General features: G+C 51.7%; 1 protein-coding gene across 3 annotated transcripts in view; it reads left to right on the plus strand.

Moving 5' to 3' along the window:
• Nucleotides 1-611: 611 nt before the first annotated feature.
• The window catches only part of PAPPA2 (pappalysin 2), a 272,063-nt gene continuing 259,381 nt past the window's right edge, over nt 612-13,293 (plus strand). For 2 of the 3 annotated variants that reach the window (XM_047841337.1, XM_047841339.1), the window contains exons 1-2: nt 612-813; nt 2,583-4,385. In XM_047841337.1, the coding sequence (XP_047697293.1) occupies nt 3,497-4,385 (889 nt within the window). In that variant the 5' untranslated portion in view covers nt 612-813; nt 2,583-3,496. Of the gene's footprint in view, nt 814-2,506; nt 4,386-13,293 lie in introns of those variants that run through there. The other variant, XM_047841338.1, reaches the window with a different exon arrangement.

The following is a 13,293-nucleotide window of genomic DNA, read 5'->3' on the forward strand; positions in this document are numbered from 1 at the left end:
GGTGCTGGTGTTTGTCATAAACAAATAAGCCACAAAATTTGTGTATATATAAATGTGCGTTGCCTTTGGCGTATGTGGTGTCTCCCTCCCTGGCATCCCGGGTGGGTGCCGGGCACGGCACGTCTGACTTCTCTCACACTTTTGCTGGGGCATGATGTGCGTGTGTGATGGAATTGAGGAGGGGGCTGCTGTGTGTGTGTGCGTGCGTGTTTTATCTGATCCACTTGACAGATTATTTGAATCCAGCCCACCTTTCCGCACATGTCAAACAGATGGGATCATTGTTACAAGCCTTGAGAGAGCCTTGGCTGAGCGGTGGGTAAGGCAGGGAGGGGGAGAGGGGAGGGGGCCGAGGGGAGAGAGGGGCACCTTCTAGTAGCTTTGTGTTTTCACACGTTGGAACTGACAGGAGCCCTTCTTCTCCGTGGGGGGGGGTGCTTTGGGGGGTCTGGGGCTGATGAGGGGTGGGATGGAAAGGAGAGCGAGAGGTGGGGTGTTGGTGGGCAGGGTTATGATGTCACAGCAAAAGTTACAACAGGAGGAAAACACAGAAATGGTTCAACATTTTTTTTTTTAAACTTTGGACTGCCAAGAGCTGAAGGAGAGTGGTGAGCAAAGGAATGAAGGGGAGAGAGAGAAACTAAACTGGAAGCTTGAGTTTTGTGTAGCTTCTTGAAACCTTATGAATGGATTACTGGCAGCTGAGATCCAGGAGAGACCTATAGGGACTGCAGGATCATTCACACATTAACAGGGGAGAAAAGCAGGCGGGATTCTTCCTTGCTGTGTTACCCCTCCTTCCTGAACTGAATGGTATGGAACCTTTTTCTGAGGGTCATGGGGGGTGGCAGGAGGGAGGGGGAAGTTTTCTTCTTTTCTTACCTGAGTATCTTTTCTTCATTTACACTAAGGTCCCTCTCCTTCCTTCCTTTCCTTCCTGGCGTTTCTCCCTCTCTCTCCTCTCTCTTTCTCTCCCTCTCTCTCTCTTTTTCTCTCCCTCCCTCCCCCTTCCCGCTCCCTTGCCCTGTCCTTCTCTCTCTCCCTTTCCTGTGCTTTTTTGTCTTTCTCTACATCACCCTCTCCTCCCTTCCAAAGCCCCAAACTCTTTTGAGCTGCTGCTTCATGGTGGTTGGGGGCGGGGGGGGGGAGGGCAGTAAAAAAGAAGAAGAAAAAAGGACTAAGTCAGAAGGAGTGAAGGGAGATAGGAAAATGAGAAGAGGAAAAAAGGCAGTCTGGGATCGAGGGATTTCTGTTGAGTAATATCCACGTGCCTGAACTGATCTCCTCTTTGGGGACTGACTTTGAGGCTCCAGAGGATGCTGCAAAGGGGAGCTGGGCATGCCAGGGAGCGGGTGATTAGGGCACAGCACTCTGAAAGCAAACGAGTCAGTTCTTAGCAGGGGTAGAGGAGTTTAGAAGGCGGTGAGGAGTCTCAAGGCAAAAGAGGCAGTGCGATCGTACTCCAAAGTATGTGGGCTGCGTGTTTTATGTGTGGGCAACACAAGCAGGGGGTTTAGAACCGTAAGTAATTTTTCTTAGTGAATGAAGGACCCAGTCTGTTTCTCTCCCTGTTCTGTACCCACCTGTGGTCAAACATCCTCACCTGTGTCAAGAATTCACAACCATGCTCTTGGTGTGCACATATGTGTGTGAGTGTGCATACACACGTACATGTGTTTGGGGGGTGGGACTCCTTGAGATAGCCTGCCTCGAGGCAAGCATTATTACAGAGGCTGGAGACACGTTATTTACTTCCCCAGCCTATCCATTCATTGGAAATCAATTGGAAAAAATAGCTGCTTGGGTTTAGCTGTTCATTTTTGTAAATTACTTATTTTGAGCATCTCATTTGCTTATTTGCACACTCGGCATATGGTGACTTTTGGTAACTTCAGAGTGAGGAACTTCGGAGAGAATAGGAAGATCTATGGAGTACGATTCATGGCATTTCCATTTAATGCTTCTTAGGTCAGATGCGTCCATTTCTCCTTTCTCCCAGTGTCCAGTGTAAAGTGAATTTGGGGCATTGTTCTTTTGAATCCCAAATGATTGAAGTAGGAAAAAAAAATACAGGAGGCTTGTGGCAAAACAAAAGAGAGAGAAGCAAGTGGTCCCTGAGAGGCTGGTGGGGGGTTATTAGACAGTAAGCAGATCTGTTCACAACATGTGTGCGAGTGTGTGTGTGTGTGTGTGTGTGTGTGTGTGTGTGTGTCTGAGGGAGAGAGAGACAGAGAGAGAATACACACCAAAAAGACTGCTCCAAGACAGTATTGATTGTTATTGATTGTGTAGGCTGCGGCTGCTGGAGGAGAAAGCCCGAGATGTTTACCGGGGAAACCGGAAGTCATGCCTGTCCCCAGTGCCTCAGTGAGGTGGAGAGGTTGTCAGGAGGAAGGAGGGGCAGGGAGGAGGTGGAGTGATACATCGAACTTATTAGCTTTGACATCATCATCGTCTTTAAATGAAACAAACAAGACGATAATTACAGGCAGAGGGAGAGGGAGAGAGGAGAGCAGGAGGCACCAGAGAGAACAGGTCCCCTGAAGTACATGCTCTTCTGCCTCTCTTTCCCATCTTCCCAGGGACCCACGAGACTCCCAGAAGGTGAAGTCAAGGGCTGTCAGACTCATCAGGTTATTAGGACACCAGACTGGCTTCCCCAAGGAGAACTTCACGGAGACTTACAACATACCAACAAGTTGGAAGGGGATTAGAAAACCTTCACCACTCCACACGCCCAAGCACTGGGCTGAGGGAAACACTGTGACCTGCACAGGCAGACTGGCAGCTGGATGGGCATCTGGCTGAGGAGGACATCTGGAGAGCAAAAGCTAAGTACCAGCTTGGAATTTTGTGCCCCCAGAATCCTTTTGCATTTTTAGAGAATAAGCATCAAATTCTGTGTCTCTGTATGCAAGTTCTTCTCGCGATTTGTTTGAAGGTTGCTCTATCTTAGGTTAAGGGCTACGAAAAGAACGTAACTCCTAGGGAAGGAAGAAGGAGAAAGCCATGAAAATTAGAAGATCAGCGTCCTTTGAATGACTTCAGGTAGCCAGGGGTATGTGTTGGTGAGGGAGTGTGTGTTTGAGAGGGACTTGGCTCACCTCCATCCGTGGGTCCCTCCTGTAGTATCAGCGAGGGGAGGGGCCGGTGAAGAAGGGACAGAAAAAGAAAGAAACCTGAGCCGTGTGGGAGGAGGTTCAGAGGAACCCGGAGAAATGAACTTCGTGCTGCACGGACTAAACTAGAGCCAGGAGAAGCAGGTCAGGGGAGAAGGGAGAGGGCAGCACAGCTCACGCAGCACAGCGCCCCGCGCAGGGAGCCGGAAGACGCACTCCCTGGGTGCTGCTGCTCCTGAAAGTTTGGTCCCTGAACGAAAACTGTTTCCCCGGTGACTGCGAATCCACTGCTAGCCGCCTCCTCCTCTTCTCCCCCATCACTCCGGTGTGGTACCCAGAAGTTGACTTCTGGTTCTTTGTAAAGAGCTGGGGGAGGTATGATGGGCCCAAAGATCCTGAGAATAAGCCTGGTGATTCTGGCCGGGTGGGCGCTCGGCACTGCCGGCTCTGAGCCGGGCTGGACACGCAAGAGGTCCCTGGCTCAGAGGGGACGCCTGAACCAGGTGCTGTCGGAAGGAGAACGCTGTTGGCTGGGGGCCAGGCCGCCGAGACCCAGAGCCGCTCCCCAGCATCATCTTTTTGGGGTCTACCCCAGCAGGCCTGGGGACTACCTGAGGCCCTACCCTGTGGGGGGGCAGGGAACCCGCCCCGCGGGACGCAGTGAGCCAGCTGCCACGGGGGCTGCGAGCCCAGCTGGAGGTGTGGGGCTGAGGGGCACAGCTGAGCAGCCAGCCGCCTCGTGGGACAGGGATGGTCCCGCTGGGCGGTCTGAGCTACGGGGAGACGATGACACTTATCTTGGTGATGGAGGATCCAAGGAGTCTCTAGGTGAGGCTGGGACTCGCGAACGCTCGGCCACGGCTGCCACGGCTGCTACCACCTTTGTGGGCCCAAAGGAACCCAAACCAGAGACCCAAAGCAAGGGCCGGGCCAAGACCAGGCATCGTCGCCAGGTGGTGAAGGGGCAGGTAGGGGCCGTGCAGGCAGAGCCCGGTGTCTCTCCCCAGCGTCTCCGGCCGCGGCCGAAGCATCCCCTTGTGCAAGGGGTCAGAACGAGTCCGTCAGAGGACGGCATCCAGAAGGGTGGAGGGGACCCCTCCTGGGAAGCAGAGTCCCAGGGAGGACTGCCTGTCTTGTATTTCTCCGGGAGGCGGGGGCGGCTCCTGCTGCGTCCAGAAGTGCTGGCTGAGATTCCCCGGGAGGCGTTCACAGTGGAAGCCTGGGTGAGACCGGAGGGAGGACAGAACAACCCAGCCATCATTGCAGGTAACGGCCCACTCCTGGGCTCTCCGTGGTCTTTGGGGGACGGCTGGCTTCACGTTTGATGGGGTTAGGTGAAGCGGGCACAGAGAGGAAGGGGGCAGGGGCAGGAAAGCCGGGAAGAGGTGGCCAGGGAGAGAGGGGGAAGGGCTCTTATTCATCAGCACGGCCGGACTCCAGACATCATCCACGATAATGACTCTAACCACAAGAGCATTGTCCCAATGAGTATTGATCTCCTGTGGTTCTGTACATGGATGGCGCTTGCACTTAGCAGACCTTCGGCTCACTCCCTACCCCTCCTTAAAGGGGAAAGTCTCTGGGTCTTTGTCAATGGGGAAGAGGTATCGCCCTCTATTTCCCGTAGCCTGGGCACCTTTGATGCTGCACGTGAGGACGTGAGGACAAGGACCTGTGCAGTGAGCCAGGCCCGGGGTAGGGGTAGGGGGTGCCGGGCTGTGGGAGGGGCAGGGCTGGGCTGCGGGAGGACAAGGTTGCCAGGTGCACAGCCATAAATCCTGGCAGTTCCCCTTGCTTGGAGCAGCCCTGGAACTTTGCAGAAAACCACTATCTGGCCCAGGTCCTGGCATCCCTGTTGCCTGTCCTAACGGTCACGTATCCAGCCTGAGAACAGCGGGGTCTGCTGCAAAAGGTGGGCGCTCCCACGCCAGGCTGCTGGTGTTGTTTGAGGATGTAAAAAGGAACCGTGTAGAACTCTATGGTTTTGGTCAGAGGTAACATCTCAGAACTCTACCTGTATGTATCTTGCACTGTACCCAGATCTTGGCTTTCACGGAAAGTCACCCAGAAGGACAAAGAAAAGGATGGCATTAGGAACAACTATTCTGTGGCCTTCCTGAGGTTTCCAGCAAGCGGTGGGAGTTAGACCTGTAGGTCACCGTGTACGGTCTCATTATCCCTTTGGGTGCCCCCCATGATAGAGCCTCACACCAGGCTGGGCACATAGTGGATCCATTGTAATCTCATTAGTTTGTATCATCTACGATGCCCTTTGATGTTTGCCAGTCCTGTTTGCATCGATGGGGAAACCAAACCACGGGAGGTGTGCCAGACGCAGAGCGGGAGAGGAACCCCTGAGCTCCTGAGGTGCTTGACAGCTCCCCAAATTAAAAACTTCTCAGGTTGCCGGATGCCTACAAATAAGTTTCAGCCTGGAGAAAGAAACCTGGAGGGAGGGAACCTCTTTCAGTGGGGGTGTTGCTGGAACATCCCTTCTGGACACGCTGTCTCCCCCTCTTTGGCTGCAATTTCTCCTTTGGAAGCTGGGATTCCCAGACACTGAGCACTCTAGAGTCTTGTGGTTTTGCTTTATTTTAGTTTTGGGTGGGAGAGGGGGCGAGAGGAGGGAAGAGAGAAGGGGCTGGGCTGTGAGATAGGTGGTGGCAGAGAGAGAGAAGGAAATCCTTATTCTGGGGCCAAATGGAAGAAATAATGAGATGATTATCTGATCAGAGTTGGCAGCTTCACACCTTTTCCCAGATGACATCTTCTTGCTGCCTCATCTCGCTTCCTAGTGCCCATCTGCCAGGGAAACTGTGCTTGCAGTCTAGACCGAGACCCACGACTCCGCTTCCCCCGCCTCCTGCAGTAGCCACGGAGGGACCTGGGATCAGTTCCCTGGCTGTGAAGAATTAGAGAAGGCTCCAACAGGAATATATGAGTGAGGCTCTCAGAGACTGTTGCTTTCAGTTATTAAAACCCAGGGCTGAGGGAACAGATTCAGGCCTGTGGGTGCCTGCCCTCTGTCCTATCCCTTCCGTGCCCTGTCTCGTGCTCTGCAGAGAGTGGCATCCTGAGCTGATTCCAGTTCCGGCGCTCCGTGGGGCACGTCCCCACCAGCCCCCAGTGCATCTCCCTCCCTCGCCCACCTGTCCACCACCAGCCACCCTCCCTCCTCAAATGCCACGGCACACACATTCCGATCCTTCTCCGAAGTGCCCCTCTGAACTCCCTCACGTCCCCAAGCATGTAAAATTAGGCAGGAAATCTTTTGCAGACAGTGTAGCCTCTGGGGCTTCTCCCTCTTGAAATCAAAGTGGACCCCTGTGGTGTACTGGTATCTCCCCTTTAGGTCCACACCAGGAAGGTTGAGGGCAGGGACTACCCAGGTCTAGCTCCTCTCCACCTTCTGCCCTCTATCTTTCTTCAGAGTTGTGCACATCAGAACATCTTCAGGAAAGATTTAGGGTAAAAGTCTGGGAAAGATGGGGGCTGGGAACGACGCCTTCCTTCTTTAGGATTTTAGCGGCCGGGCTCCCGAGGGCATAGGCGTCTTTGTCTACTCACTGTGCTTAGCTCCTGTGGGCCCTGGCTGAGAGACACGAGGTGGCCAAAGGAAGGCCTCCTTGGGGATAAAGGTCTCTGATTGGTTCTAACTTGCTTACTCCTATCAACAGACCAGGCCATCTCCCCTCTCTTACCCAGCACTGGCCCTGTGGCAGGTCACTGCCTGTACCTGGGCTGGTGGGCCTTCACCTGTGCAGAATAACAATTAGATCGTGTGCCTGGGAGCTAAACGTAATTCAGCCTTTGAAGTTCTGCTGCACCACTGAGGATAATCTGAGGTGCTAGAAGACTTGACTCCCATGCTCTTTCCCAATGGCTCTCAAACCTCAGCTTCTACCCACTTAGCTCCCAGTTCTTAGTCTCCCAAACTTGGGGCATTTTCCGTTCAGCAGAGACATCAAGCCATTCAGCCACACTGGCCATGGTGAAGGACACCCCCCCGCCCCCAACGCACCCCCCCCCGCCCGGCCCCCGCCCGGCCCCCGCCGCGCCCAAGAGATGTGGGACCTCAGGGAGTACTTCGCACGCAGGGCACTAGGTGGCAGTGTTGCTTCACGCACAGGAGAGGAGGCGGCTCCAGGGAAGCCACGTAGTGGGGAATGTGTCTGGTTTCTTGGGTTGGTGCCCCTGCCCTGGCCTCTGGGTTGTCTTGTTTCATCCCCTCCCAGGTTGTTGTTGGTAGGCATCCCTTAGGGTCGGCTTCATGCAAGTATTTTTTTGCAGGACCTGTGTGATAGGGCTAAGGTGGCATTTTGGGGGTTATGCACTTGTAGCAACTAGTAAAGAAAACAAAATCAACTGGAGTTACCTCCCCCTCCACCCCAAACTCTCACGTTCTTTCAAAATAGGAAGTTGAACTCCAGAATGGATTGCCGGAATCCTTTTATTTACGGCCAAGGGCAATGCAGGCCTCAGCCTTTCGGTACTGAGCTTCTCTCTGGCCCCTAAAGGGGGCGTGATGGTGCCGACTCCCTACCCCCCAACCTAGAGGTAGGCACCCCCAAAGTTGCCTGTTGCCTGTGCTCTGAAGCAGGGCAATGGAGACCTAGGAAATGGGCGTGTGCAGCTGCTCCAGCGTAGAGGCCTCCCTAAAAGTCACTTCTCAAGGGCCTGGCGATTTAGGGACGTGGGGCCAAGGAGGAGTAGCCTGAGGTCAGGAGCCCATTTGGTTGGACTTTTGGAACTCAGCAGTGGACAGAAGCCAAATTCTGTCCCGTCCTGATGAAATCCTTAAGCTCCAGCACCCACCCCTGAAACCATCCTGTTCCTTTCCCTCCTTCTCAACTTCCTTTCCCCTCCTTCAACCCCAGCGTACACAGAAGAGAGACTTTTAATAGGTTCCTCCTCACCCATAATTGATTTCAAATGTTCCCTGCAGTCGCCCAGCTGAGTAACCACCTGCAGCTCCCAGTTGCAGGAGACTGAGTCAGTAAGTCCATGGCAGGATTAGAGCCTGGGCCCACGTTTCTTCATTCAACAAATATTTACTGAGTGCCTTGCCGTGCAAAGCCCGGCAGGGCACTGTAGGGAATACAAAGATGTCTAAGAAACTGTCCCTGACTTGAAGACCTATCTTCCTCCTCTGAGGATCCAAGTTTCAGAGCATATCCCAGTACAGAACTGGGGAGTAGACCGGCCTGGCCTCAGATCCCACTTCTGACACTTACCAGCGCTCTGTTCTCGCAATCCGTTGAACTGATTGGAGACTTGGTTTCCTTACATTGAGAAATGAGATAATGTCTTGCGTTGTTTACATAAGTCATATATGTAAAGTGCCCAACATGGGGCTTGGCCCATGGTACTTATGACATAGTATTAATAGCGGGAGAGAGTCATCACTAAGCGCAGTGGGCATGAACCTGCTCATCTTTGGTTCTACCCACTAACCTGTAATTTTTCCTTAGGTGGGATGTTAACTTTCACTTCTTGGGAATTTAGTGAGCTAATCTGTGAGACAGGAATGATGGTAAATAGGAATTTTCACAAGATGGTTTCAAGATGACTGAGAACACTAGAATCAGATGCTTAAAAGAACTCTGTTTTTTAAAATCATGTGTTCTTTTTAGCTTGGGCAGTACTATTTTGAATGAACTGGACAGTGGCACTGAAGCTTCTTTGGCATCCCAAACCTTTTTGAGAATCTGATGAAAGCTGTCCTTACTCCTCAGAAAAAATGTACATGTTCACATAGTTGACACAACTTTCAGCCCTTTTTGGGTTTCCTTGAGGGCTAGTGTCTAACTGGCCTTGTTTAGGCACCTTGATGACTCTGTGTTTTGTTTTGAATGACATCTAAGAAATGCGGTTTCACGGGATGCTAAGATACCCCCTTCTCCCAAGAAGGGAGCTGCGTCCTCAGGGTAAGAAGTTTCATTGTGCAGAGCACGGAGCTTCACAGAAGACAGGTTCCCATACGCAGAAGTGTCAGTGTAGACGTGAAGAGAATTTAAAAGGGCCATATGTGCTCTGTCCCCCTTTATCCAGTCTTAATGACAGGGGAAGAGCCACATACATAACTTTCTCAGAGCTCCTCTGAGAATGAGGAGTCTGTGACCATCTCCCTCAGCTGCCTCTTCGTATGTGACAATAGCGGTCAAAGTCGGAGTGTTTGCCCTCATGGGACCCTAAGGAGTTACCCATTTCCTTCCACATTATAGCCCTGCTCCCTGGACCGGGACCCAGATGTACAGCAAAGTTATAGCACCCCTATCCTTTGCATGGAAGAGCCATGGACGCGCATGCCGACGACAGTCCCTGGGGGTGTGTTTGCCCGCCTTGGCGAGGACGAGATACCTGAGCGTGCTTGTGTGGACGAGGCGTGTGCCCTGATGGTTGTAAGTTAGCATCTGCCCATGGGGACTTTGTATCTTGTGCCTGTATGCCCCTCCAGAAGGGAGGCGACGTCTAGTGTGAGAAGTGAAACGGTCTGTTACACCGTCCCTCCTTTCACCGCTGCCTGCTGAGCCCCCTGGCCATGCAGCCTTCCCGATTCCCTGTGTGAGAGTGATCTCTGCTTCCCCACTTCCATAGCCCTTCGGGTGTGGTTTCCTGGGGGCACACATTGCTTCCTGCCTCGTTAACTCTGGCACATGTCTCGTTTCTATCTGCCGAAATTTCCTCAGGAGCCAAATTCATGTCTGATTCACTTTTGCCATCCCCAGATATCCAGCACGGTGTTAGGCTGTCACTTACGTTTGCAGGACACGTAAGGTAGACATTCGATTCCTGGACACCCATTAGGGAAAATGGTGAGAGGAACTTCCTGAAACCAACGGCTCTTTGGAGAACGGGGCCGTGGCTCTCAAATTTCGCTTTTGCTGACTACAGAGGTGCGTCAAGAGCTTGGGAGAGGAGCTGCCGGGTGCGGGGCCCCCTCCCACCTTCATGGGAGCAGCCCCTTTCTTTGGGCAGGGTTGCTCAGCCCGAACAGTAGCCTTCCACCAAACCTCCCTTCCCTCTTTCCTTCCTTCCGGGTCAGACTGGCAGCATGGACTGATGGCTCCCCCAGCCTTTTCGGGCTCCCATCCTATTCTCTCTCGTAGTTGTCGCCCCTAATTAATTCATCGTACATCGATCCCATCTTTGCACCTGCTTTTTGCATGACGCAGCTAACTAACACAAATGCAGATTCTGATTCAGTAGGTCTGGGGCAGCCTGAGATACTGCATTTCTAACAGACTCCTAGGTGATCCTGCTGGTGTGGGGACCGTATTTAAGTAGCAAGACTCTAGACTTGTGAGTCTAGAGCAATGGTCAGCAAGCTTTTTCTGTAAAGGAACAGTAGTAAATGGCTTAGGTTTTGCAGGCCATACTCTGTTGCGGCTATTCTGTCATTAGAGTATGTGAGTGGCCTCAGATGATCTGTAGATGAACGAATGTGCCTGTGTTTCAGTAAAACTTTATTTACAAGAACAGGTGGCACGCCAGAGTTTGCTGCCCTGCGGTATTAAGGGCACTTCCTGTATGCCATCTGTCTCCCACAGCCCTCTGTTGCTTTGCTTCCTAGCTTTGTGCTGTCCAGAATAATACCAACCGAGGGGCTATGGCAGTATCCACACCTTCTTTTCAAGTAAAAACAAAACTTCCCGGAGATTTCCTTCCCACAGGCAACAAGTCCTGCGAATTTCTTGGTCTGAGCATTCCAGGTGGAGTTTATAGTGACTTATTTTCTATTTAAAAAAATAGCATCGAAATATAACTTCTATACCGTCACGTTTAAACTCTAGAATTAATGGTTTTTCTTTTTTAAGAATTGGGAGACTTTTATCAATCTAAGTTTAGAAGGTTTCATTCTACCCCGAAGAGACTCTGTCGCCCTTCACAGTCACTCTCCATCTCCCTCCTCACCTTCCCTTATCCACCACCACCAGAGACACCGCTAATCTCTTTTCTGCCTCGACAGATTTGCCTATTCTGGGCGTTTGGTATCTGAACCTGGCTTCTTTCACTGGAGGCTGATCATGTTTAACATGTGCCAGAGTTTCATTCCTTCTTATTTGCTGAGTAATAGTCCATAGATCTGTCACCCTGTGTTCATCCATTCTTCGGTTGATGGACACTGTGGTGGCCTCCACTTCTCGGCCACTGTGAACACAGCTGCTATGAACGTTGTGCACAGGTGGACTTCCATTTTTATTTCTTTCGGGTGTATCACTCTGTGTTTAACATTTTGAGGCACTGCCAGACCACTTTCCAAAGTGGCTGCACCATTTTGCAATCCCCAGCCATGCGTGAGGGTTCGGTTTTACATTTCTGACCCTGGAAGTGAAAAGGGTTCCTGCGACTTCACTGATGATTAGGGCCATTGCTTACATCTGATGGCACCTGGTGGTCCTTGAGAACTGTGCTGTTGTCTTGTGTGGTGGGTAGAGACACCTGGATTCTGGTGCTGAGGTCTCTGCAGTCACAGGGAACCCTTACTGGTGGAGGCGGATGCTATCATCAGGCTCCCTCCTCCAGCTTCTCAAGGGCACCCTAAAGTGGCCCTTTCTTCCCTGAACCCAGCTCTGCATGGAAGGAGCTCTCCTTTGGCCTGAATTGCATTGCTTTCTAGTACTTTCCACACACACACACACACACACACACACACACACACACACACACGAGCCCTAAATTACATGCACATGGGGAACATTCAGGCCCCCAGCAGGCATAGTACATCAGACTGTGATGGGGCAGCACCTTCAGAAAGAAAAGGAGAAGAGAAACAGAGGAGGAGGAAAAATAAAGCCCGTATGGCTCCCTCACAATGCCCTGAACTTTCTCTTGGGTTCCAGCTTTGGGGTCATTGCTGTCACCCTGTGAGCCATTCTGTTCAGGGCCTAGTGTCTGACTCACAAGGGGCAGATTTGGGGCTTAGGGGCCGCCCAGGTATCTGTTGGGGGAAGGAGAGTCACTTCCCGGTGGTAGCACAGAGGAGTTTCCTCTGAGTACGACCATGTGACCATCCTCCTTGTCACACTCCAGCGTCAGTGCCTGACCCCTGTTATTATCAGTTATTATTAGGGCCTTTCCTGTCCTCACCCGCAGCCTTAAGTTAGTGCCTCTTAGCCCTTCTACGATCTCAGGGAGACAAGATCCTGAGGACGGGCTTTGAGTGACCTGCGCGGTGCCATTAGCCGCTCTCTCCCCGTCCTCTGTTAGCCGTGTGTCCTCTCCCAGTTCTCAAGGATGACCCGGGAACCATGGGGACTCTTGGCATTGCCCTTGGCTGGAGCACAGGTTGTCAAGTTGGAAATGCTCAGGAGTGTCAGGGCTGGGAACCAGGAATCCCCTTTGGCAGCCCAAATAAACTCATCCGCTGTTTGTCACCTGCAACACTTTGTCCTTCCTCTCTGCCCTATCCTTCACGCTCTTCTTTATTGTTCCTCTGCGGCTGCCCCTCAGGGTCATTCAGAAATGTGTGCTCTTGGCTCCTTCTTGTTCCCATCGTAGCCTGCTCCTCAGGGAGGCCAAATAAAGAGGAGAGGGAGGCTGCACCTTAGTTTGGATTCTGAACGTCCGTTAGCTTCAGTTCCTGATGCCATAAACAGATACATAAACTCCATGCTTCTGCTCTCCAGTACATGGAATCTGGTTACTCTCAGGGCTCATTGCATCATACACACCGTGACCCTGGCACCTTCCAGAAAGCATATCTTAGGCTAAGTTTGTGTCCGAGAAGTAACAACATCCTCTCTTTCCCATGTTCACTGCCTACTTTAAAACAATCCTGTTCTTTGAATTTATTTATTTATTCAGGGATTTTTAAAAACTTTTTTTTAATGAAATTTATTGTCAAATTGGTTTCCGTACAACACCCAGTGCTCATCCCAACAGGCGCCCTCCTCAATACCCATCTCCCACTCCCCATCAACCCTCGTTTGTTCTCAGTTTTTAAGAGTCTCTTATGCTTTGGCTCCCTAACATTTTTTTTTCTCCTTCCCCTCCCCCATGGTCTTCTAATAACGTTTCTCAGGATCCACATAAGAGTGAAAACATATGGTATCTGTATTTCTCTGTATGACTTATTTCACTTAGTGTAACACTCTCCAGTTCCATCCACGTTGCTACAAAGGGCCATATTTCATTCTTTCTCATTGCCACATAGTACTCCATTGTGTATATA

This window comes from Prionailurus viverrinus, chromosome F1 (assembly GCF_022837055.1).
Source record: "Prionailurus viverrinus isolate Anna chromosome F1, UM_Priviv_1.0, whole genome shotgun sequence".
Taxonomy (NCBI): Eukaryota; Metazoa; Chordata; class Mammalia; order Carnivora; family Felidae; genus Prionailurus; species Prionailurus viverrinus.